Here is a 27,500-nt window from a genome sequence, read left to right on the forward strand (position 1 = left end):
AAGAACATGATATATATATATTTTTGGTTGGTCTCTAAGGTGCCACAGGACTTCTCATTGTTTTTAAAGTTACAGACTAACATGGCTACCCTTCTGAGACATGTTTTTAATAGCTCATTTAAAAATTTTACTCTAGTTGTGCTCTCCTCCCTTCCTTTCTCCCCACATTCATGTATATTTTGTGCTAGTGAAATGGGTTGTGTTGGCAGCTGTGTGAAAAAGTAGTCCTGTATTCAGAGCTTCCCCAGATTGCTCATCAATGAACCATAAGGAGCCATGTCTGTTTTACATTTGATTTTTGATTTTTCAGTTACCTTTCTGCGTGAGCACAATGCAGAGGTTTCTTTATCTTATTATTGTTATGAAAAAGTAGGCTAAAGTGGGGCTCTTTTTAATGAATGCAGCCATTAATGCATGGCCTCATCTCATCTGCCAGGAGCTCGCTCCACTGATCATATCAATGGGAGTTAAGGGAAAAGCAAATATTGACCATCTAAAATTAGGGTTTGTATGTTCGCGACTATAAAAGAAAAGCAGCAAGACAGATGGAGCACGCCACATGATATTTAAGCATAAAGGTCAATGCATCAGCTGCAAAATGTTTATATTCAAGAACGTTTTCAGTGCTTAAAGACCAGGAATTATCACTGATGACAGATTTGGTAGAAAAATGTTTAACGGCTGTGGGCATAAATAGATCCATGTAGAAGCATCCATCATCATTAGAATGATAACCCCAAAATAAACACATTCTTTGTTTACTTGGCGTTAGTTTCATTCCCACTCTTAATCCACATGGACTTTGAACTCAGTCTAAACATCATCTGATTTTTATGCCTGAATTCATTAGGTTTCAATGAAATTTCAGTGGCCCAGTCACTAAATCAAATCAAATATTGTGATTTGCATATGCTTCACGGCCTCCTTGAGTATTGAATATGACTGTGATGCCTGTGATGCCTTTGTTTTATGCACTACTGATTGGATAAATCCTTTTCCCTGTAGTACTTCTATGCCAAGTTATATAAATACTGGGGTACAGCACACAATCTAAAATGAACAAGTTCTTTAAGGAGGAAGAAGAGTGTCAAAAGACTCATTTAGGTGCCTTAGAGTGTTGTTAGAGAACAGTCCTACTACATTGTTCAGATGACTCAAAGTTATATGCATGTGTCTGCTAGCTGTTAGGATTAGTTAAGGAACTGTTTTAACCCATGCAGCTGTGAGAATAAGACCTACCCCCTTCCAGACTTATAGCAAGAAATATACCAGTAAGCTATTGGTTTTATAAATAGGATTTTCTTGGCTTATTTGACATTCAAGTATATTCTAATTGTTAGACTCCTCTCCAATTTCAAGAATTTAGAGTATTTAATCAATGTCAGCAGAATATTAGAACAGGTTCATAAACTCTGCTGTCATGAGTGTCAAACAAGACTCTGTCCTTTGCCTTCTCCTTAAGTGTCTTCTTAAGTGTCATTTTAAGTACTGGCTGGAATAATGAGAGCCCAGCTTGTCACTCAGGAAGTTCTGGGATCAAATGTGAAGGCAAGAAAAGGTCAAAAATGAAAATTAATTGAACTGATCCTGTAGTGAATTTCTACATCTCACAATACTCACTTCAGTAGTAGTTTGAAGACATCAAGGGCTGAAATAGCAAGTGCACCTGCCTTTGAGGCCCTGACAGTAATATGGAGAATCAGGACAGTAATAAAAGCAAATTTTGCGTGTTAAAAATTGAGGTGCTTTGGGAGAGTGGGATGAAGACAGAACGTGGAGCAGGAGCTGCTGAGACAGAATATGAGATAAAGCACTACAGTAAATGAAAAGTGAAGTACATCACTCAGCATAGCTCAGCATAAGCAACATTGCAAGGTGTCTATCCTCCAGCTCTGTTTCAACTGCTTTCACCCTGTTCTTCAATCCCTTGAGCAGGAAAAAAAATCCCCAACCAACTCCTAATGTATTCATTTATACATTTCATATACGCTATTTCACTGTGAGATTCTTTTTGCTGTTGATCTTCTCTGCTGCTTACACTCACAGGAATCTCAATAACAATCCCTTTGGTATTTGATTCATGAAGAATCTTTAACAGCTACTATTATGGACTTTCACCATGTTGTCTAGCTACAATAAGACTCCTTCATTAAGTGCTGCTTTTCAGCCATGAGGTGACCTTGTTTTTCTGGATAGCGCTCTCTCTATCTTTCTCTCTCTCTAACGTTTTGTTTCAACTGACTCTCTCACACACATAGGTTTTGTTTGAATTGACTCTATAGCTGTAAGTGTGTTAACAGGAGTATAGCTGTAACCCGTAACAGTCCACAGCAGTGGCCAAAATAAATGCTCATTATTAACTTTCTGGAATCTTCTCCATTAATTTACACAGTGGTCCTCTGGGATGTTAGGGCTAAACAGCAAATCGGGCAAGAGGCTTGCTGATTCTAATTGCAGCCTGCTTATGCTGTCTGCACTCTGGCAGTCATTACTGTGGGTTAGCATATGTAGAAGAGACAACAGGCTGATTGTGGAGGAACTGAAATGTTCAGTACTAAAAGGAAATTATTCAGCATTTTCTTTCCGTACAGTAACAAAGACAAAAAAGTCTTCGAGGGGATGTTAAAAACAACAGTCAGTAAGAAAGTGCTAGCACCGAGCCCCAGATTTTCATAACCTATGCACATCTGCATTCCCAGTCTGTGCTGCAGAGGTTGTGTAGGCATTTGATTGCACTAAAGTAACTGAATATCTAACTGGGCATGTGTACATGCCAGTGCTGTGACTGTCCAGTCTCCTGGTGACAGAGTGTGCCGTTCTGAAACTCTGGGCCTCCAGATTTCAGACAGAGGAGTAGATTGTGCTGTTAGGCAGTTTAAAGCTTGGGCAGCACATCAACTACACAAGCTCAGGAGTTGCGGGAGGGAGCAGGGGAGGGAGACTGTGACTCAGAGACATGTTGAGTCAGAATTCCTCCCCTGACTCTGCCTTGTTGGTGGAGAGAGGAGGGAGAGTGATTTACTGCTCACTTGTAACAATAGTAAACTGCTGCACTGGCTCAGCTGCTCTGTCCAGTGAGTGGAGCCAAGTCTCCAGCCATTTGCAAGCCCTCTCCACTCCCTGCTGCAGGGAAGGAGTAAGAGGGTGTGTGACCCCACTTATGCTTCTGCACCGTGACCTGACTAGCCCTTACAATGGATGTAAGGGGGCTCTTTCTCCATCTGAGAGAGGCAGTTTGAGGCACAGCCTTTCTGGTAGTTATGTAATAGTTGAAGCACTTAGATTATATCAACTCTAGTAATTCCATTCAGGTTACATATGCCCCTGCACTTCCACATGGAATATTCTTCACTTTTTGCTCTTCAATATGTAGTGAGGCGAGTTATTGTTAAACAGAAGACACATTCCACATAAGAACATAAGAATGGCCAGACTGAGTCAGACCAAAGGCCCATCTAGACGACAGTGGCCAACACCAGATGCCCCAGAGAGAGGGATCACAACAGATAATCCTCATGTGAGCCCTCCCCTGTCACCCACCTCCAAAGAAACAGAGGCTAGGGACACCATTTCTACCCATCCTGGCTAATAGCCATTGATGGACTAACCTCCATGAATCTATTTAGCTCTTTTTTGAACCCTGTTAAAATCCTAGCCTTCACCGTATCCTCTGGCAAGGAATTCCACAGGTTGACTGTGTGCTGAGTGAATAAAAACTTCCTGTTGTTAGTTGTAAGCCTGCTACCTATTAATTTCATTTGGTGACCCCCTAGTTCTTTTATTGTGGGAATAAGTAAATAACTTTTCCTTATTACTTTTTTCCACACCAGTCATGATTTTATTATAGACCTCTATCATATCCCCCTTTGTCTCCTCTTTTCTAAGCTGAAAAGTCCTAGTCTTTTTAATCTCTTTTCATATGGGACCTGTTCCAAACCCCTAATCATTTTTGTTACCCTTTTCTGAACCGTTTCCAATGCTAATATATCTTTTTTGAGATGAGGCGACCACATTTGTACACTGTATTCAAGATATGGGTGTACCATGGTTTTATACAGAGGCAATAGATATTTTCTGTTTTATTCTCTATCCCTTTTTAAATGATACCTAACATTCTATTTGCCTTTTTGACTGTAGCTGCACACTGAGTGGATGTTTTCAGAGAACAATCCACAATGACTCCAAGATCTTTCTCTTGAGTAGCTGTAGCCAATTTAGTCCCCAGCATATTGTATATATAGTTGGGATTATTTTCTCTGGCTGCCCAGCTCTGAAGCATGTGCCCTTTCCAGCAGCATCACAGACGTAAAGGTGGCAATACCATACTACTCCACCCTTCTGCACTGCTGCTGGTAGGGTACTGCCTTCAGAACTGGGAACCAGGCCTACAGCTACCACTCTTCAGTATCCCAGATCTCAAGGTAGCATAGAAGTAAAGGTGACAATACTGTAATCTTCATGCAACTCTCTTTTGGGTCAGGTCCCCCAATTTGAGAAATGCCATTCTACCCTTCCCCCCCGCCAAAGTAATCTGTACAGCTGAAGGTAAAAGCACACAAAAAACAGATTTCACGAGAAGAGACCGGATTTCATGGCCCCTGATGCATTTTTTCATGCCTATGAATGTGGTAAGGCCCTATTCATTAGCCACAAAGAGAAAACAAAGAGCATAACTGGTGCAAAGTGCATTAAATGCAACTCAAAAGTCCTCACAATATTCTTTAACTTTCCTGCATTCTTTGTTTTCCTTATAAGCAGAAGTCCTAATATAACACAAGAAAGAGGCTGCTCCTGCAGAATTTTCAGGCACAATTAAAAATAAGAAGTCTTATGAGAAGCAGTGTTTATTAGATTTCTACCCCTGTTCTGTAGGCCCAAAGTGTATGTTTAAACTCGAGGGCAGTGTCAGCCGACGGTCAGGGCAGCATGTGTGTGTGTGTTACACCCGAGTCTTCAACTGCTGGGACACAATGTCCCGTTGCAGTGGGCAGTCTAGGAGAGACTGACGGGCGCCCTGAGGAGTTTAATGTCCGTCTCTTAGTCCGCTAGGATCGGGATCCCTTGTGGCGGATATAGCGCAGGGTAAGTGGGGCAGCTGCCCCGGCTCCCGCGCTTCAATAGGCCCCGCGTACGCGCTACCTGTCAGCTGTGGCCGTGGTGCATGCACGAAATTGTGCTGCCCCGGGCCCCGTGCTTCAATAGCCCTGCGCCCTGAGCCCCACAAAACTCTTATCCACCCCTGCTTGAGGGGAACCTACCAATAGAACCTTATCTTTGGAGATTTCCCCAACTCTAGCACCAACTAGCGGGTGAACTGTTAAAAGAATTTTGAGTGCTGGCTCAGTGACATGGATGCACAATTCACTTGAACCCAATTTTCAGACATCTATTAGGAATTTTTACATTCAATTACAATTTTTAAAGCAAACCACCTGACTAAATACCCAGTGCAATGAGCTGAAAATGTTAGTGGTAAGGGTCAAAGTCTCTAATAAAAAGCAGGTTCCAAATTATTTTTGAGATTGATGAAGAAATATTCCTGGCTAGATTGAACCCCTAATTAGTGCACCAGTACTAAAATGTGCATATGCAAAACCCTTACATTGACTATATGTACATACAATAGCTTGTCTTGCATGAATACACACAGTAATTGGATGCACAATTGGAAGCCTATAATTTTTGAACCCTACTAATTTAATTCTACACATAGAAAACTTTTTGTTATTCTCACATGCTCTAAGCATGCCTTAATACATTGACGTAAATGCCTTGCTGCGTGGATAGGGCAGGGCTACTCAATATGTGGCCCGTGGGGCACATGCGGCCCATGGCCCATTTGTTTGCCGCTCGTAGTGCAGTTTGGATTTATGCAGGGCTCAACACACAGCCCATGGGTGTGCAACAAAACAAAAAAGTCATCTATATAACAGTCTTCTGTTGATATGCATTTTAGTAGTTAAATTCCTGGACTGTCATTGCTCATTCAAAGTGCTGTCATGGGTGGATATTGCATTTTATTAATATCAGCAAAATTGACTTAAATGGGGCCTGTGTGTTGTGTAGTCTTGCTTTAATCTTTGTATTTATGCCCGTCAGTGTGAAAGAAGCTATTTGCATGTATTTGCATATATATTTGCATGTATATGCAACCACACTTAAGTTGCAACCCTCTGCATGTGCTGTGAGTATCATTGTAGCCCGGGGGTTCCAAAGTTGAGTAGCCCTGTATTAGAGTACACAAATCTCTGAGGGTATGTCTACACTACAAAGTTAGTTCGAACTAACTTTCATAGGCGCTACACTAGCGCTCCGTTAGTTCGAACTAGGTAATCCTCATTCCACGAGGATTAAGCCTAGTTCGAACTAGCTAGTTCGAATTAAGGGGTGTGTAGCCCCTTAATTCGAACTAGTGGGAGGCTAGCCCTCCCCAGGTTTCCCTGGTGGCCACTCTGGCCAACACCAGGGAAACTCTACTGCCCCCCTCCCGGCCCTGGACCCCTTAAAGGGGCACGGGCTGGCTACGGTGACCGTGCTAGGTGCAAGCCTGCCAGCACCCAGCCAGCAGACCCTGCACCTGGCACGGCTCGAGCCACCCACCCGATGCCCCCCAGCCCTCCCCCTCTTCCCAGGACCAGGCTGGCAGCTCCCGGGAGCTTGCCCGGGACCACAAGAGGCGGGCACCCGCCTGGGCTAGTGCGGACATCGTGGACCTCGTCCACGATCTCTGCACTAGGCACAGGAAAGTGGCCGGCTTGGGCAGGAGAGCTGCCAGCCTGGCCACCCAGGAGCAGGTGTGCAAGAGAATCAAGGGGGTCCATCGAGACCCCCGACCCTGAGCCCTGAGCTTACAATGGCCGTCCTGGGTCAGACCAAAGGTCCATCTAGCCCAGTAGCCTGTCTGCCAACAGCGGCCAACCCTAGGGACCCTGGAGGGGATGGACCGAAGACAGTGACCAAGCCATTTGTCTCGTGCCATCCCTCTCCAGCCTTCCACAAATCTTGGGCAGGGACACCACTCCTACCCCCTGGCTAATACCACTCCATGGACCCAACCTCCATGACTTGATCTCACTTCCCTTTAAACTCTGTTCCAGTTCTAGCCTTCACAGCCTCCTGCAGCAAGGAGTTCCACAGGTTGACTCTTTGCTTTGTGAAGAAGAACTTTCTGTTACTAGTTTGAAGCCTGCTACCCATTCCTTTCCTTTGGTGTCCTCTAGTCCTTCTTTATGGGAACTAATGAAGAACTTTTCTGTATGCACCCTCTCCACCCAACTCCTGCTTTTAGAGACCTCTATCATATCCCCACTCTGTCTCCTCTTTTCTAAGCTGAAAAGTCCCAGTCTCTTTAGCCTCTCTTCATCTGGGACCTGTTCCCAACCCCTGATCATTTTAGTTGCCCTCCCCTCTCCCACCCTCTCTCTTCCCCTCTCCCACCTCCTTTTCCCAGTCTCCCCCAGTTTTGTTCAATAAAGACAGATTCCATTTTGGAAGACATGTTATCTTTATTTTGTACATCAAGAAGAGGGGGTAGGGAAGGGTAAGTGGAAGGAGGTGAGGGAGGAATGGGGCATGAGCCCCCGATGGGGAGGACTGGGCTGGCTCTGCGGGCTTCTGGGGGTGGAAGCTCTCCTACAGCCCCCCAATTGCCTCCTCTCTCCAGATGGCAGCCTGCGGCAAGTGCAGCCGGGCTGATGGCCGAGTGGTGTGATGTGCCCAGTGTGGGCACTCAGGGCACTCCAAGCCAGGACTGCTTTGCAAGCGGGGCACCCCTGAGAACTGTTTGTCCGGGGTGGGGGTCAGGACCCTTTAAGCACAGCCCTCGGCTAGCCTGAGACAGCATCTCCACGCTCTAAGTCCTCCTCTGACGCCCTGCCGGCACTGCTTCCGGCCATCCTTAAGCCTGGTTCAGGGTCCACTTAATGTGGACATGCTAGTTCGAATTATCAAAACGCTAATTCGAACTAGTTTTTTAGTCTGGATCCATTAGTTCGAATTAGCTTAGTTCGAATTAACTAATTCGAACTAAGTTAGTTCGAATTAACGTTGTAGTGTAGACATACCCTGAGTAAGATAACTAAATTGCTCTTGCAAGGAGGGTTTTATTTTCTTGTGTGGCCCATTAAGAGGTGGCTTTGCCACATGAAAACAGTACAACTAATAAAGATACTAAGGTAGGTAGATATAGGTCGGCATCGTACACAAAGCATGGTCCAGTCATGAAGGATCCAGAGAGATATTTTTGTCTGTTTCTGCAAAATTCAATTTCAGTCCAAGAGTTTACATTTCACATACAAAACTCAGGATGCCATTTTATCAAAGTGCAATATAGGCTGAACCTTTCTAATGTGGTACCCTCAGGACTTGACTCATGCTGAACCAAAGAATTTGCTGGTCTAGCAGCATTACCACCACTCCACTGTTTACTGGGCTCTTAAAAGACATTTAGGGGTAAAACAGAGCAAAATAACAGCATGGACTGCTGAGAGCTAGGACTGGTTGCAAACAAACTTTATGAGAGTGTGGGAAACTTGGCCACACCCATGACAAATGGACACCCAGCTATCTAAAATCATGCCAGACCATGGATGTTGCTGGACTAGATTGTGCCAGACTAGAGAGGTCCAACCTATAGTACAGAGTTTTACAGTAGCAGACAGTGAACTGAACTGATGTCAATGGACCCCTATGTACTATTGTGAGAAATGTCCTAGGCTGATGTAGGTACATACAAGTCAGTGGCAGGGCACTGTATATTAGGGATGTTAAATATCAGTTAATTGAATAGTCGATTAACGTCATGGATTTTTATCAGTTAGTCGACTATTCTATAGTCTCCGGGGATGAAGCTGGCAGCCAGTCCATTCCATCCCCACTCCTGAGGAGCCCCCCTGCCACTAAGGTGTTGCTGCCTCTCAATTAGAAGCAGCATGTTGTGCCAGGCAGGAGCTGGTTCATGAGGGGAGCCAGTTTAAAAAACATCTCCAGGGGGTGAGGTGAGGCTGAGTTTCCAGACCACACGCAAGATGGAACTGAACCGGGCTGCCTGCCCACCTGGCTCCTAATACACTTTAAATGCAGAGCTGCAGCAGGGATAGGTCCTGGACCTGGTTCAAGCCAGGACTGAGTTGGACAGCCTGCTAAAAAATTTACTGGCAAAGGGGGGTGGGAGAATGTGTGTAGTCTATAGCATTTTGCTTTTGCTTATTGGTTTACCGGTTAATCAATTAGACTATTACATCTCTAGTATATAGTCTTAAATGGATATGTGAAAAATATGCATAACACAATCAAAGTGACATTGCACTTCGTAGAGTCTAAATAAGCAATGAATCCAAAGCCCTTGCGGTCTCAAAAGTATTGCTAGGCACTTTCCAGGACATTTATTTTACCATATTTCTTTGAACATCCCTTATATGAAAAATTATTCAGGGTATAAGACTTATCTTATATTGTTAGTCTTAGGTTGCTAAGAGACTCTGAACTGTCCAACTGCTAATGCTAGTAAGCAACAGAAAGAGAGAAAACAGATTGAATTACTATGGGCTAATGCTGCTTTCAGTAATATACATGCAACTCACTGGAATTGCATGAGTGTAACAGGCAGCAGAAACAGGTCCTGTGTTTCAGTGGCCTTCATTATGTATGTGATGGATTTGTTGCTAACCAGAATATATAAAGTAAATCCTTAATCCATTATAGTTGGATAACCCATAGTGTGAATATCTATGGGAGCTGTTAGAAGTAAGACATACTGATGGTGTGGATGTAGCTATTGACCTATTTTTATTATGGCCTGAAGTAGATGAGTTGTTAGTGATGATATAAATTTAGCCTTCATGTTGTACATATCAGAAACTACTGTGAATCAGGAAGAGGACACAAATAGCACAAAGAAATCAGGTGCCTCGTAACTGTCTTCCCATCTAGGGTTATTAAAAAGCGTGTGCAGAATAAAATAAAAATGGATGATTCCATTAATAAATAAAATAATAATAATAATAATAACAACAACCATATAGACTCGATGATAAGCCCGTTTGTTCATAAGCTGACATCTCCAAGTTAAAAAAATGGTAAAAATCACAATGACCCGTTCATAAGCCAACTCTGTATTGGTGGTTTGCAAACTTCTGTTCCCAGCTCATCAGTGTAAGCTGCTGGCACTTTGGGATGTTTGTTTACTTGGAGTGTCTGCAGGCACAGAGCCTTGCAGCTACCGTTGGCCATTGTTCACTGTTCCCAGCCAATGGGAGCTGCGGGAAGCAGGGCAGGCCCAGAGACATGCTGACCACCATTTCCTGCCATTTCCATTGACCCAGAACGGCGAACAACAGCTGCTGGGAGTTGAGGGGTTCCGTGCTTGCAGACACCCCAGGTACATACAACATTCCAGTGTGCCAGTGGTTTGCCAGGTTGGGTTGGAAACTGAAATTTGTCGACCCACCCCCAAATTTAAAAAAATTGGTAAAATGCAACAACCCATGCATAAGCTGAGCCCCACACTTTACTGCATCATTGTTTAGCAAAAAAAAAAAAAAAAAGGTTTATGATCTAATATATATGGTAATAACAATTGTATCACTTTGTTCTTGTGTTTAAAATGGGCAGTAACAATTAGTCCTTATAAACTACATCTAGAAAAAGCTGGGACTTTCATTTGCAGAGGTGCTGACCATTCAGACCATTATGTGATTTTAGTGGGAGTTGAGGGTGCTCAGCATCTCTGAAAAATCAAAGCCCCAGGTGTCTTAATTTGAACCCTTGAGAAAAAAGGAACTCAAAATTAGGTGAAAAATTCAGACGCATATTTCAATACTTTTTTTTACCAGAAACCAAGCCTCCAGTCAGTAATACGTGTGTTAGTAAGGAAGATGAAGGCTTGTACAGTCTTGTGGTTAAAATAAACAATGAGACATCAGCTGGGTTCTGCTGAGCTGCTGACTCACAGTATGACTCTGGTCAAGTCATTTGACCTACTTGTACCCTCAGTCAATCTTGCTGGCTGAAATCAGAGCCTTGCTGAAAAGCAGCTGTTTCATCTGTAGTGAACATTTTTATTATTTACATAGAAAACCAGCAGCGTGGCCTCAGTTCAACAAAGCACTTAAGCATGTGCTTAACGTTAATGCATCCATCTTTTTCTGTTCAGGAAAATACTCAAGTGTATGCTTACATTTAAATCCTATTGGCTTCAGAATTCAGATGGAACTCAGCTTGTATTTGCTGAATCGGCACCTTAAAGACTGATTTGACTTTTTTAAAGCCAGGTTTTTGATGATATTTTCCAATAAGAAGTTAATACTGTAATGTTACTTTTAGATGGTCAGCAGATCTGGGAGATGGAAGCAACAGTGGATAAGGATAAGAGCCAACCTGTAAGTATGCAAAATAACGTATGTCCTTTATGTCCTGCTTTTTCAGATAAATGCTGAGAACATCTGCAAGGTGCTGAGTGCCACCAACTTCCATTGACTTCAGTGGGAGTTAAGGCTACTCCGCCCTTTGCTGGCTGGGACCCTTTGTTTGAGTTGCTTTATTTACATTTAGGGCCTGAATCTGCAATGTGCTGCGCAGGCTTGATTCACATTTAGATCAGTGGAGTATCCCATCAGTGCCTTCTAGGATAGTGCAATGGGCCTTATCTACCCTAAGGAAGTGAATGGGACTGTTGCTATGGAAACTGGACCCATGGGATCAGATTTTACATAAGTAATAAATATATAGAATAATTATATTTCATGTTTATCAAGTGCATAAAAGTAATTAAAGCGCTGGAAAATTAATCAGTGTTGTGTTTGTTCTATATTTAGCTGAGATCTCTCTCTTTGAGTTCAGGACCACAACAACAGATGCCATAGAGGATGTGACAATTGAAAATCAGATTCCTAATATCAGAAATCTTCCACTCCAACCCACTGCCTCTTTTCTCCTCACATCCCCCCTTTCAGAGGTGAAAAGGAAAATTCTTTTTCCTTCCTTCAAGGATGTGCACTCCATTGAGTGACTGCTGGAGAGCCTGCTGATCATTGGGCTTCAGTTGTTAATATGTCCCTTTTCATTGTTTCAGAGCATGCTGTTTGTCGAGATACCAGAGTATCGGAACAAGCACATCCGTACACCTGTGAAGGTGAATTTCTATGTCATCAATGGGAAAAGAAAAAGAAGTCAGCCACAGCATTTTACCTATCATCCAGGTAATTCTTTATGCAGAGGCTAGATTGGGCTACACTATCTCACAAAGCAGGCATCATTGTCTGATGCTTCATCCTTTTGTCATTAACTAAGCATCTGATTTTTTTTCTAATTTAATGCAGAGTCACCAGTTGTTACTTGGTTTAAAGGTGGCGTGTAATTTTGGAGGAGGAATTTTATTCTGCCCCATTTAAGACAATAAGGCTGTGTCTAGACTGGCAAGTTTTTCCGGAAAATCATCTGCTTTTCCGGAAAAACTTGCCAGCTGTCTACACTGGCTGCTTGAATTTCCGGAAAAGCACTGACGATCTCATGTAAAATCATCAGTGCTTTTCCGGAAAAACTATGCTGCTCCCGTTTGGGCAAAAGTCTTTTTCCGAAAGACTTTTGCGCAAAAGGGCCAGTGTAGACAGCATAGTACTGTTTTCCGCAAAAAAGCCCCAATCGTGAAAAAGGCGATCGGGGCTTTTTTGTGGAAAACCACGTCTAGATTGGCCACGGACACTTTTCCGCAAAAAGTGCTTTTGTGGAAAAGCATCCTGCCAATCTAGATTTGCTTTTCCGAAAATGCTTTTAATGGAAAACTTTTCCGTTAAAAGCATTTTTGGAAATTCATGCCAGTGTTAGACGTAGCCTAAGAGTTTGCAAATGACTTCACTGAGAGCAGGATCAGACTCTTGTGTGCTCTGACCCAGTGAAAACAATAAGTATTGGCTTTGCATTTCCTAGTTGGCAGGTACTACAGTAAGTTAACATCAGACCTGGAGAAAAGAGTAGTAGAGTATGGAAGGAAAACAGTGGGATGTATTCTTTACTAGAGGGACATTTTAGATATGAAGGAAAAGTTTGGATGCTTCTCTGAAGTGAAACAGCATTACTCATGAGATTCCCAGTACTTCTTAGCTTTGTCTGATTTTTCAGTGAAAACCTGACTAGATTTTTCAAGCTTTGAATTGGTATCTCAGTGCTGGCAATTTCTAAGGATAGCGAAACATCCAGGTCATTTCTGACTTGGTATAAACCATTGTACCCATTCTTAGTGGAAAATGCTTCAGTGCTCAATATGAATGATAGTTAGAGAGAGGATATCATTAAAGCTTTTGATAGCCACTGCATTGTTGCAGTGTGAAAATGCATTTGCAAATATGCTGTTAGTTTAAAAAGTGCCTCAAAATGTAAAACTTTTTTTAAAAAGCTATAAGATTCCCTTAGAAATGTATCTGTCTACATAACTATTATCCAGTATGCCTGGCATGTATCCCTGCCTTAGGATTCAGGGCATTAAGATGTAGGTGATGATTATAAAACTAAATTTTACATTATTTGCCTGCAAAAGACCTTTTTCTACCCCATCAAGATTCAGTTGACTTTTACAAATGCAAGTTTATTCTCTTTATATTCACAGTGTTGGCCACTGTTACTGGGGAATGCTCATGCAAAAAGACTGGGTCTCAAAGACGGTTCTAAAAACAGTCATGTCTAGACTATTCCTTTGGATCACTAATTAATCTCTTGGACCTAAAACATGGCTGCAAGTCTTGTAATATCAGCCTGTCTCATAAGACATCGATTAATTTCTTTTTCCACTTGGGCCAGAAGTGCTGTGAGGAACACCTCATACCTGGTTTCTTCGTGCTTTTGCTTTGGGTCCCACCTAGAACTAGAAATTGCAGAACTGAGCCCAAAATGAATTAAAATGAAAGCAATACAAATAATAAGCAAATCTGAATTTTTGAACCTTGAGAAACGTGAGAGTTAAGTTTTGGGTAAAGTATTTGTGCAGCCTAATGCTAAGTGCTTTCACGAGAGATTGCACTTAAGCCATTTATTACATGTAGTGCCCGTGTAGAGAGTGCATTCACACACTCTCTCTCACAATGATTTAGGTCTTTGCTTAGTGCCAGTGTACAACAATCGTTGTTGCTCAGTTGCTCATTAAGAATAACGTCCTTTGCATGCTTTATTCTAGTACCATCAATCAAAACAGAGCCCATTGATGACTATGATCCAGCTTTAATCTGCAATACAGTACACAGTGGTCTGGGAACAGTAACACAGCCTTACTATTCACAGCACACAATGGTCACCGAATCCCCTTCCTGTCTTGTGGCCACTATGGCTTCCTGCCAGCAGTTGCGTTCAGGCCTGACTTCTACTGATTCTCGATATCATCAGCAGAACCCAGCAGCTGTAATATACCAAAGAAGCAAAAGTCTCAGTCCTAGCCAACTAGGCTACCAGCAATCCAATTTGATGGCCACACAGGTTTCCATTTCAGATGCACACAGGTCAGTGCTGATGCATGCTGGTTCCCCAGGCCAGACCTCAGCTGTGCTCCATCACTCTCCAGCCAGTCAACAGTCTTCTCCTGTGATTCACTATTCTCAAACCAATCAGCAGCTGAGGTGTGGAAGTCATCAAGAATTCCAGCATATCATGTGCTGCGAAAATTTTACCTCTAATGTGCCGAGACCCAGCCAGCCACAGGTCAGTCAAGCACAAAGGATAAGTCCAAGTTCATATCCTACAGTGATTCAGCAGCAGACAGCCACAAGCCCCAGAGCATCAAAAAATGGACCACCCATTAGTGATCAGAAAGAAGTTTTACCAGCTGGAGTCACCATTAAACAGGAACAGAATCTGGACCAAGCATACCTGGATGATGGTAAGCAGCACTCGTTTTTTATTGCATATAATCCCCTCTGGTCCTCTATACAAAAATTATGTGGCCTCCTTCTTGATGTGGTGAACCCACTCCTTGTAAAGTTCAATATTTTCTTAACGCTAAAGCCTTTCATCAGCTGCATTTTTGGTAGATAGCAAACCACTTTGGCAACTGAAAAAACAGAAGCATTTCCACAGACTACAGAAAACCTCTGTCTTTATGTTGTGGGGTAAGCTATCAGATTTTAAACCCAGTTTCCAGGGTGGCCGACAGAATTGCTGGGACCCTGGGCAAGTTGTGTGTGTGAGGTGGGGGGAGGGGGAGCAGCTGCACTCTTCTCGAAGGGACAAGGCCTGAGGCTGAAAGAGTGGGGCTGAGGCTTTCCCCTGCCAGCCCTTCAGCACTGCCCAGAGCATGCCACCTGGCACTCCAGTGGCTATTTAAAAGTCCTAGGGCTCTGGCTGTTGCTGCAGTAGCAGCGACGGTGGCCGGGAGCCCCGGGCCCTTTCAAATCACTGAGCCCCGGGCAGTTGCCCCCTTTGCCCTGCCCTGTCAATAGGCCTGACTGTTTCTAATTTTTTTTCATGTGGCAAACGTTAGTTGAAAATGGAGAAACCGACACAAAGTACTTTTTTTTTAAAAAAAATTATTTATATCAATGCAAATTCTACAATGTAAAACCCTTTTGTACATATAATAAATAAATTAAAAATGCCTAATTGAAGAGTCCATGAAGGCACATAATGAATGGGGGAGCGCTGCAGGCAGAACTATTGCAGATGTTCTAGATGAACAGTACTACATTGATTAGTAAAACAAGGTCATTTCTTTGTGTGAGCCCAATAGACTTAGCTGTTAGGACTGAATAAAAGCAAGAGTAAAGCCTTGTTTGAATATATCCTGCTTATCCTTAGGTAGATACGAGTTATACACAACATGGTTGGTTGTTTTGTTAAACGTTGTTGCTCTTTCATAGCAGGGAAAAATATACAAAGATCCGGTTCCTATTAAAGTTAGTAGCAAAACCCATGTTTACTGCATGGGAGCAGAAGCCTTTGATTAGAATGTTGCATATAAATGGAGTAGGCTAGATTATGCAAATATGTATGTAAAATGTGCATCTAATTTTTATGTGCTGTTACTACTACTGCACTCACAATCTAAGTATAGCTAATTTTGGTCCTGCAAGTGTGCATGAGCAATTCTGACAATTGACATACAAATTAGGCAAACAACACTTAGGGTATGTCTACACTGCACGGCTATTTCAGGATACCGGAGGTATCTCAGAATAGCTACACCGTGACTACACAAGCCGCCTGTTATTTCACAATATTTTTTTAAATAATGGGTGCGCTATTTTGCCATCCTGATAAACCTCGTTGCATGAGGGATAAGGGACGGCTCAAAATAGCGTGTTATTTCAAAATCTGGCACTGTGTAGACACCAAATTTCAAAATAAACTATTTCGAAATAGATTCAAAATAAGATATGCAATTTGTGTAGCGCATCTTGTGTATCTTATTTCAAGTTTAGGGAGCTGTGTAGACACACCCTTAGTGATTTTGCCTGCACAGTTATAGATTTTAAAATTCCAGCCCTCTCCGTTTTCCGTTATAAACCCAGAGGTACTGAGTATTTGAAGACACCTTTATCTGATATGGTCGTCACTGCTGCTTGCTGTGGGCAGAACAAGTTCCCACTCCTGACCACACATACTCCTCCCTCCTTTTTAATGTCTGTATTCGAAATGTTTGAGCTACTTCAGTCAACCCTCTGCAATTGATGTAATCTTGGCACTATCACAGCTTCATTCTGGGACAGTTCTTACACATATAAAATGATCCTTGTCTGCAGAGAGAGTTTTGCTAGTATATTTTGGACATGAAATAAAATAAAATAAACAAAAGTTAGGGAGTGCTCATGGAATGCAGCATTCTAACAGGGCAAGATAATTCTTTCTCAGTAATAAAAGTGGCCACTGTGTCCTAACATTTTTTTTACTATTAGGGCATCAGAGATTCTTCCTCATTTCTATAAATATTGGGGAAAAAAACCCCAACAACCTCATGGTTGCAATACAAATGAAAAAATAAGGAACTTTGAAGTTAAAGTTGACGAACTTTGGGCCCTGTTCCTAAAGCTCACTAAATTCAAAAGGAAGACTTCAATCATCTTTAGTTCACATCTATAATGCCCAATTATAACTTGAGTGCACCAGAATATCTCAATGTCCATGTTACAAAGCAGAGGGAGTTAACGACTGGCAGGGAATTAGGAATGACATTCCAGGCTTCTGTTTGATCATCTTTGTCATCAGATTGGCTGCTGGTCTGTATACTAAGGACATGTCTACACTACAGAGAAGATTGAGCCTCTGGAGGCTGATCTTCTAGCATTCAATTTAGCAGGTCTAGTGTAGACCCCAATTTGAGTGCTCAGGGCAATCCCTGACAGCGTTCTGTACTCCTCATTCTGTGAGGAGTAAGGGAAGCCGATGGGAGCACGTGCTCCCATTGGCCTCCTGCAATGTAGATGCTGCCGTGGCTCAGTTTAAGAGGTAAGCCAAATCCAGCTATGCATTTTGTATAGCTGGATGGCATACCTTAAGCTGATCTGCCTGATCTATTGTAGTCCTCTGAACTCTATGGAATACTAGTGTCTACATTCACAATAGGTGTCTTCCTCTTGGAAAAGCATGAAAAAATTGCATGCCACCTGAGCACATGATATTGGTCAAAGTGAGTTGTTTGTAAGAGTTGTGTCAGGACTAAAGAACAGAATCCGCTTCTACGGAGAAATTTGGCAAGTGACAAAACTAGGTAAAGGAGCTGCTTTGGCTTGACCACAATGTACTTACCTGGTTAAATCATAATAGCTCACTGGAGCCCCTAAAGTTGTTAACATAAATTGTATTCTTATTCACAGGCTTTTGTCACCTCTTTTTTAGGATAGAAGCCGTACTTATTCAAAGAATAGAAATATTAAATATGCTATTATCATGCTATTGTATATGATAGGTCAAAACCAGAAATCACCTCTCAATCACTGGAATTTTCAGAATCTTCACATTAATGATAACATATTATGCCCAACCTGGACTATGGGGAAACTGTTCACCCTAGTATTTCCCTTCCCTCCTTTACATGTTTACTTTCGTAAGAAGGAGCTCTTGGGGTAGTTACACTTTGCAAAACACACAATTCCAAAACATTCAGGTCCTGAAAACCACTTTTCTTTTTCATGGAGACACGTGATTTAGAATATAGCAAAAACACATTTTGCTAACTAGAAAGTTTATGTTTGTACTTTATTGTATATATCAAAAGGATTATGGAAGAATACTATTACAAATCCCTTTGGCTGAGCCAATGTCCTGAGATTATTGGAGGTGATAAATCTTGCTGTGACACATATCAGGTAGATACATAGATGAGCATTCCCATGGCTAGTTCCATCTGGAAAACCAAGTACCTTTCTCATACATGAGGAACAGCTCCGTGTAGCTCAAAATTGTCACCAGCGTAAATTTGTCCAATAAAAGATATTACCTCACCTTGTTGCTCCCATTCCCGTGGTTAGGTTTAACAGGCTAGATGGTTGTATTGTGCTATAGCTGACTACTTCTGCATAGCTGCTACTACTAAGGCAATGGTGAATTTACTGTCTCTGCTTCCCTTCTTCTATCTTCCTCCTTCTAGTCCTTCATCCTGTTTTTCTCTCTCCAGATTTCTGCTGACCACCCAGAATTGCTGGGGGCTTTGTTTTTGTATTATGATTGTATCCTTCCTTCTCTTCTCTGTCTCCACATCCCTTGCTCTTGTGGTAAATACACAGTCGTGCAAATCAGGGAACTACAAATCTATTCTCAGTTCTGACATGAAGTTCCCTGTGACCCTGGGCAAATCCTGCCCCATTGGTTCCTCATCTGTTCAATGGGAGATAACTACTGCTGCGCAGGGTTATAGTGTGTGTTAGTGTTTGAACAATCGTGGAAGCAACCAGAGAAATACAGAGTATAACGATTATTAATTATTATTATATTGATTTCTTCCAGCCCTCCTGTTCGGTTTTTGCTGCCAGCAGGCAGGCTGACAGGTGGGGCAAAGTGGGAAGTTGCTCCAGGGCCCGTAAATTCAAAGGGGCCCAAGGCTCCCAGCCATCTCCACTGCTTCTACGGCAGTGGTGGCTGCCAGAGGCCTGAACCCTTTAAATCACTGCTGGAGCACTGCACCATGTGGGCTGGCTGCCCCTCCTCCCCACCCCTTCCACGGGAGCTCCAGCCACTTCTGGGAGCACAGAGCCGGGGGCGTTTCCATCTTGCCCAGGAGCCTGCAGAGGCTCTTTGCTCCCCTGGCTGCTATGTGGCCTTCCTATAGTAATTCTCCTCCCATCTCTGCAGCTAAAAAGCAGCTTTTCTTCTTTTTGAGATCATGGCTCTTTTTTTGCCCAGTGCACTCTTTGTTCCAAGGCCCCCTGCCACTGGCAGATGCTGTTAGAGTAATCTACATAGCTCCTCCCTTCCCTCCTACCTTTAAAATATAATTCTTGTTCCACCTGCAAACAATATTGCCATTTGCTGTGCCATTTCCTGTGATGGTTCCACTTGTGTGTGCCACCTTACAACAAGAGGTCAACTGGCTTTCATTATCTTCCCAGTTCACTGCAGCTCACGTTCATCTTCTTCCCAGCTTCCTTGGTATCACAGGCAAGGGCTGGCAGAACCACCAAACTTCTTGTCCTTCCATAAAAACATGATTCCAAAATGTTCAGGTTTTGAAAACCATTTTGCTTTTCCATGGGGATTTTTTCTGAAAAAGGCCAACATCCTTCTGGGATGTGTTAATGGGAGTGTTGTAAGCGAGGCATAAGAAGTAATTCTACTCTACTCTACACTGATTAGGCCTCAAGTGGAGTACTGTGTCCAGTTCTGAGTGTCATATTTCAGGAAAGATATGGACAAATTGGAGAAGGCCTACAGAAGAGCAACAAAAATGATTAAAAGTCCAGAAAACATGACCTATGGGGGAAGATTGAAAGAACTGGGTTTGTTTAGTCTGGAAAGGACAAGACTGAGAGGGGACATAACAACAGCTTTCAAATACCTAAAAGGATGTTACAAATAGGAGGGGAAAAAATTATTCTTCTTAACCTTAATGGACTTAAACTGCAGCAAGGGAGGTTTAGGTTGGACATTAGGAAAAAGTTCCTAACTGTCAGGGTGGTTAAACACCAGATTAAATTGCCTCTGGAGATTGAGGAATCTCCAACACTGGAGATATTTAAGAGCAAGTTAGACAAACAAGGATGGTCTAGAGGGTCCTTGGTCCTGACATGAGTGCAGGGGACTCGACTTGATGAACTCTTGAGGTTCCTCCTATTTCTATGATAACACTATTTAAAGGGAGCATGGAACAAAGCTATCCAGCAGAATAGGCTGTGTTTGGAAATGGACAGATGCAGATTAACTTGAGTTGGATGTCGTGTGAATTAAGTCAGTCAAGCTCTTCAGGAAAATTTTATCCAGAGTTCTGAATTGGACCCATTTCGATCATTTCCCTCAATTCTACCCTGTGTCAGAAGCACAAGGTACGTCTTAAATTGGTTTCCACTGGAGGAAAGAGAAGGTGGGAAAAACAAAGAATGTCCTAGTGCAGGACAATAGAAAAGGATACTGCCAACAAGAGAAAACTTACCGTGGAATCAAACTTCTTGTTCCAGATAGACAGCTGTGGGCAAAGGGGATTGTTCCATATGCCACTAGACACAGGAGTCTCTAAGTTTAGGGTACAAAAATGAAGGTGCAATTGTTAGGGAGCTAGCCGACGAAGACAAAGGCTAAGTCTACACTGGCACTTTACAGCACTATAACTTTCTGGCTCAGGGGTATGAAAAAAAACACTCCCTAGCAATTGCAACAATTTACAGAGCTGCAAAGTGCCCGTATGAACTGGGCTACAGCCCTGAAAGCCATGATCCTAGAGCTGTTAGCTACTCCCCTCGTGGAATTGGTTTCCATAGAATGCTGGGAGAGCTCTCTCACCCTAAACTTGTGCTGTGACCACACTTTCAGTTTAAAGCACTTATAAGAAGTTGTTCACATCAAAACATAGATGATGGTGAGGCATTCCGATACTACAGAAATAGGAGTCATAAAACTATCTTAGACAGACTCAGTGGGAGTAAATAAAGGGGGTAGAATCTGGCCCCACATAAGTAAACAAACATGTAGCTATTCTCCAGAGTGGCATTGATTTTCCAGCCTGAGAATATGTAAGTTACATGGTTTTTTTAATTTCATAAACAAAATAAGTTTGTTAATCAGATGGCAACTATCTAACCACATCTCTCAACTCCCCACAATAGGCTTTTGGCTGCTGAATTATTTTCAGTGTGTCTGTAATCGGAAGAGCAGCGAGAAGGAAGGGGGTATGCACAAAGGCTGCAGTTCATCAGGCTTCAGTTCAATGGAGGCCTTTTGTAGCAAAGTTATTTATTTCACAGAAAAACTGCCCTTGTAGCGGATGTCAGTTGAACCGAAATTGCAACCTGCCTCTTGCAAAACCTATAAATGGCCCAGGACTTTCACTCACCTTCACTAAGACCAGGATTTTTTTCTCTCTGCGGGTTCTGCCACATACCACAGTAATTGTCGGTCAAGGAAATTTTTATTCTGATTCTTGACACTTCAATTTAATTGTGCTTATCTTTGTACAGTGTGACTCCAGTGTGTCACCAGATGGTTATCAAATGACTCTACTGCACTGTGGTGCCAGTCCAGTTGCATCCAGCCTCAGTCATTTTGTACATTCAGTCTCGTTTATGGCTGGCTCCAGTATGGAGGGGCAAATGGGGAGACTTCTTTCCCTTCTCCAACACAGGTCTGGGCTTGCTGTGCACCTGTGCAGGTGTGTTTCAGGGGAGGAAGCTGGCCATCTGTGTGTTTAGGAAAGGAAAGGATTATATATATAGTTGAAAAGAAGAGGCAGGATCTGTGGTTATTTTCAGAACATGGGGCTATGCTAATTTATTCTAGCTAGAGCAGTCTTCATTGGACCTTTCTGGCCAGGATTATCACAGCACACTGAGATATCCAACTCTGCCCTCTCCAGCCCACTCTGCTTGGGTAAAAGAGCAGGTGGCCTCTAGCCAACAATGTCGGATTTATGCCAGCTGGGGAGTCCCCCACACAAAGAGAACCTCAGCTGCATGATTATGGCAGCTTACAGCTCCCTTCACGCTAGTGGAATAGCACAGAGAACGTGCCTAGGGTCAGGGATTTAGCCCTCTGACTAGCTTCAGTGCAGCTTTCTCTCTGAGCTCATGCTGTTCCTTTCAACTTCAGGCTGCACAGAACATGGTCTTTTATGCTTAAATTATAGTTTGGTTTTAGCTCTCTCTCTTTCCACCTATGAGTGTTGGTCAAAATCATGAAAGAGCCTATAGTCCAGGAAGAAAAATGGCTTTTTCACTTTCTATTTCTTCCCTTTATAGAAGGGAGTGAATTTGTATATTGCTGCAGGGCTGTGGTTTGATTAGAGAAAACATTTGCATCAAAAAGCCACTTTCTGTTTATAATTAGAACTGCTTTTCATAGAAGGTGAGGTCACAGATTCAGTAGACTCTGAGCAGAGCCAGTACATTCTCCAAGCAATTTTACCTGGACTCAAGCAAATCTATGCATTAGCCAATCTGATTCTGGTCCCATAGCTTTTACTACTCATCACTATCCACTTGATCTCAGGTGAAGTCTCTTTTCTATTGTATGGTTCCAATACCCACCATATATTTATTATTGATGATTAATTATTACTATTTATATTGCAGTGGTACCCTTGCCTCAACCACAGACCTGGTCCTCATTGTACTAGTCCCTGTACAAATGCAGAACAGAAAGATGGTGTCTGCCTCGAACCCCTTAATATCTATTATAAAGAAGTGGAAAGAACGTAACATTGGAAGGCAGGACTCCTGTATTCTAGTCTCAGTTCTGCCAGGGACAGAAGCGATCAGGACCTGGGAATGGGTAACAGGAATGCGATCATCTGTTCTGTTCATTCTCTCTGGGGGCACCTGGCATTCGCCACTGTTGGAAGACAGGATACTGGGCTAGATGGGCCTTTGGTCTGACCCAGTATGACTGTCCTTATGTCATGAGCAAATCACCTAACTGTTCTGGATTTGGGGGTACCCATATATAAAAATGAATCCCAACCCCAAGAGGTGTTGTGAGGCTAAGTTGATTCATGTTGGTAGACTCCTTGGGAAAAAGTTCTGCACACTTGGCTAGTGCCACGTATTATAATTGTCATGGTTGGTTCCCATCTGATTTTTCACAGGCCTCTTGAAACAAAAAAAGACAAAAGAAGCCCAAGCATTTTTATTCATGTGTGTACAAACCCCAGGAACGTCAATTCTAAAAATGTACCCTTAAGGAAATATTTCGGTTAAAAATACTAAATATTATGATTGAATTCAAAGAATCTTTGCATAAGCAGCCTAACATCCTCTCTGCATATATAAAAATGAAGATGTTTCCCTCAGCAGCATTCCCCAGTAGCAGCCCCCCCCCCCCACCCCCCGCAAAAAAGCAAAATAAAAAACACAACACACCATACATTCAAAATCAGCCATGGAGGAAGGAAAAAATATGAATTGAGTGATTAAAAGCATAGTCCCACTGGCATCTCTTTGTTCTTGAGTTCAGGAATCTTTAATTGGTGCAGCACAATGCCCACAGGCAAGTTTCTGACAAAGCATTTCCTGTTCAGAAAAACATGCAAAGTCCATTAAGAGAGCGAGAGGATATGGAGAACTGACAGTCAAGTAGGAGTATATATACGCACCCTGGTTTATGGGCAAGGCCTCTCAGACAATTGATGCACCAGGACAAGAAAAATTCCCATCAGCTTGCTGGTGGAAGACAAGCTGTTTGGAGACTAAACCAGAAGACGATTATCAGCACCAAGGAGCCAGTTTCCAGACAGCATCAAACAACTTTCGATTATAATTTTGAAATCCTGGGAAACAATAACTTGAAAAAGGAATGTGTTCATGAAATTGGGAACTGAAAGCTTCTAAACCACAATAAAGTCCATTCCCAGACTTCTTGTCCACTTCCATTGCATTCCATAGACAGTCTGAATCATAGGCAGCAGACAGCTCCTATAAAAAAAGACTATAGGACCATAAAAAAAGACCATAGGAACATCATTAGATGTCCATCTGCTGGATGACATTTGCTGAAATAGGCCATATACAGGCGGCCCCCGACTTGCAATGCAATTGGTTCCCGGGGAAGCGTCGCAAGTTGGGGGCATCGTAACTCGAATCCTCATTTACGATAGGTGCCGTGTGCCGTAATAAATGTGGGCTGAGGACGTAAGTCGGGGGTTTTCAGCCCCTTCCACACTTACAAAAATGGTTGTAAGTGCGGGGGGGTCACAACTCGGGCGGTCGCATGTCGGGGGTTTCCTGTATTTACTTTTACTCGCTCAATTCACATTGTACCTCCACTTTCAAATTAGAAGGCTAACAACAATAATCACAGTACTTATCACTCCTGGGACACCTTTCACACAAAAGAGAAACACACTAATGTATTACGTCTAGCACTACCAGTTCAGGAGAATGGTTATTGTCTGCATGATACAGTCTGGTAAACTGAGACACTTATCAGTAAAGTGACTTGCCTGAGCTCAGGCAGGAAGTCATGAGTAAACATAAGGAATACTAATTCCCAGTTCACTGAGCTATGCACTAGACCATACCCAGCAGTGAAAGGAACTTAAAATTCCTTACAGGTACTGTCCTAGTAAGGCATTTGATATGGTCTTGCTTGATATTCTTATCAATAAATTAGGCAAATACAACTTAGATGGGGCTACTATAAGGTGGGTGCATAACTGGCTGGATAACCGTTCCCAGAGAGTAGTTATTAACGGTTCACAATCCTGCTGGAAAGGAGTAACAAGTGGGGTTCCACAGGGGTCTGTTTTGGGACCATTTCTGTTCAATATCTTCATCAACTATTTAGATATCAGCATACAGAGTACGCTTATTAAGTTTGCAGATAATACCAAGCTTGGAGAGGTTGCAACTGTTTTGGAGGATAGGATCATAATTCAAAAAGATCTGGACAAATTAGAGAAATGGTCTGAGGTAAGCAGGATGAACTTTAAAAAGGACAAATGCAAAGTGCTCCACTTAGGAAGGAACAATCAGTTTCACACCTATAGAATGGGAAGCGACTGTCTAGGAAGGAGTACGGCAGAAAGGGATGTAGGAGTTATAGTGGACCACAAGCTAAATATGAGTCAACAGTCTGATGCTGTTGCAAAAAAAGCAAACATGATTCTAAGATGCATTAACAGGTATGTTGTGAGCAAGACACGAGAAGTCATTCTTCTGCTCTACTCTGCACTGATTAGGCCTCAGTTGGAGTATTGTGTCCAGTTCTGGGCACCACATTTCAAGAAAGATGTGGAGAAATTGGAGAAGGTCCAGAGAAGAGCAACAAGAATGATTAAAGGTCTAGAGAACATTACCAATGAAGGAAGACTGAAAGAATTGGGCTTGTTTAGATTGGAAAAGAAAAAATTGAGAGGGGACATGATAGCAATTTTCAGGTATCTAAAAGGGTGTCACAAGGAGGAGGGAGAAAAATTGTTCTTCCTGGCCTCTGAAGATAGAACAAGAAGCAATGGACTTAAACTGCAGCAAGGGAGGTTTAGGTTGGACATTAGGAAAAAGTTCCTAACTGTCAGGGTAGTCAGACACTGGAATAAATTTCCCAGGGAGGTTCTGGAATCTCCAACTCTGGAGATATTTTAAGAGCGGGTTAGATAAATGTCTATCAGGGATGGTCTAGATAGTACTGGGTCCTGCCATGAGGGCAGGGAACTGGACTCGATGACCTCTCAAGGTCCCTTCCAGTCCTAGTATTCTATGATTCTATTGTAACATGGTGCCCCATCGGCTCTTTAAATAGTTCTCTGCTGGCTTTTACTGCAGCTCAGCCAGCTCTTGCTGGAGCTGGGCACCAGGATGCACATGCCAGCTTTCACTGCTGACTGCACTACATGCCAGAATGTAAACTTAAAGCAAGGTTTGTTTATGCAGGGGGTGGAGGAGGCTGAAGCTCCCCTCCATGCATATGGGGACACATAAAACCATACAGAAAAGAGACAGAATCAGCAGACAGATAAAATGGGCTGGCTGGGGGCACACCTCCCCCACTCCCTATTCAGGACGACTGCTGCCCTGAGCTTCCCACCTCTCCAGGCACCCTTTAGGCTGCAGTTCTCCCTCTCCCATTCATACAGGAACATTGCTGGCTGTTCCCCTTTGTCAGGGAGCAAGGGGAAAGTGCACAGTTTGCTGCATTCCTTAATCTAGCTGGGGAGTGCAGAGGGCAGACAATACTGGACCTGCCCCAGCTGTGGGACATGTACCCCCTCCCCCAGCTGCACCTGCTGGAGCTGCAGTGGCCATGGAGAGGTGCTTCTCACCTGAACCCAAACTGTTGTGGTGAGAGAGAATTGGGGCAGCTCTTTCTCCCTGGGGCAGCCTGCATACTGACCCCTTATCCCCAGCTCCAACACAGAACAATGATTTAAATGAACAAAACCAAAAATTAATTGTATTAAGGACCCAAACAATGCTGGGAAAATCTTTTAGTGTTAAAATAAATCAAAAGCTTTCCCCCCTCCCTAATAGTTCATTATATGCAGTGGGGACACTAGGTTGCTTGTGCAAAGATTCTTCTTGTTTAATCAGAATTTTCAGTATTTTTAAATGAAATATTTCCTCAAAGGTCAAATTTATAAAAATGCATGTTAAAACAACATGCACTACTGGGCCTGCAGTAGTGTGCAAGCAGGTAAACATATTAACAGATTGCTGCTTGGGTGAAATACGTCACATAGGGCCCTCTGCATTGGGTTCACATAGTGCCCGCTTTACTAATCATTCCCCATGTAAGCCCTTAAGAAGGGGCTGGAATCATGACTCACATTTTCAAAAGTTTTACCACATTTGATTAGGGATGTGTGATTTTTTTTTTTATTTTGCTGACATTGCTATTAAGCCTTAGATACAAGAAATTTTATACCAATGTCATTGCCTCTCCATAACTTATGTCTATTCAGGGAACCCAGATAAGCTACGTTGGTATGATCATTTTTATACCAATATAGCTGTGTCTACACTAGGAGGTCTTTGCTAGTTTTACTAGACCAGTATAGCTAAACTGCCAACATCTTGAAGTATAAACAAGACCTAAATCAGGACTACTCAACTTTGGAAGCCCCAGGGGCCACAATGATACTCTCAGCACATGCTGAGGGCTGCAGCTTAAGTGTGGTTGCATATACATGCAAATATATATGCAAATATATGCAAGTAGCTTCATTCACACTGACAGGCAGCAATACAAAGCACTTCCCACAATGCCCTGGCTCTCCCAGCACCTCCTCCCAGGGGGGTAAAAACTCAAACACCCTGTACCTGTCTGTCCAAGCCAGCTCATCTGCTTGCATCTTTCAGTGTTCACCCTGCCTGGAAGATGCTTCACCATTGTGGAGTGTGTTCCCAGTAGAGGCCATGTTCAAAGGATCCCACCCCTTGGCCTCATGTTGA

General features: G+C 42.8%; 1 protein-coding gene and 1 long non-coding RNA gene across 8 annotated transcripts in view; one reads left to right on the plus strand and one right to left on the minus strand.

Annotated features, from left to right (window-relative positions):
* Positions 1 to 27,500, plus strand: part of NFATC2 (nuclear factor of activated T cells 2) — a 147,217-nt gene that overhangs the window by 84,658 nt on the left and 35,059 nt on the right. For all 7 annotated transcript variants that reach the window (XM_006129435.5, XM_006129436.5, XM_006129437.5 and 4 more), the window contains exons 7-9: positions 11,323 to 11,378; positions 12,071 to 12,197; positions 14,165 to 14,860. In XM_006129435.5, the coding sequence (XP_006129497.1) occupies positions 11,323 to 11,378; positions 12,071 to 12,197; positions 14,165 to 14,860 (879 nt within the window). The remainder of the gene's footprint in view (positions 1 to 11,322; positions 11,379 to 12,070; positions 12,198 to 14,164; positions 14,861 to 27,500) is intronic.
* LOC149523463 (uncharacterized) overlaps positions 1 to 27,500 on the minus strand; it is a 153,979-nt gene that overhangs the window by 12,632 nt on the left and 113,847 nt on the right. The gene's annotated exons all lie outside the window — the stretch shown is intronic.

Source organism: Pelodiscus sinensis, chromosome 17 (genome assembly GCF_052426305.1).
Source record: "Pelodiscus sinensis isolate ZL-2025 chromosome 17, ASM5242630v1, whole genome shotgun sequence".
Taxonomy (NCBI): domain Eukaryota; kingdom Metazoa; phylum Chordata; order Testudines; family Trionychidae; genus Pelodiscus; species Pelodiscus sinensis.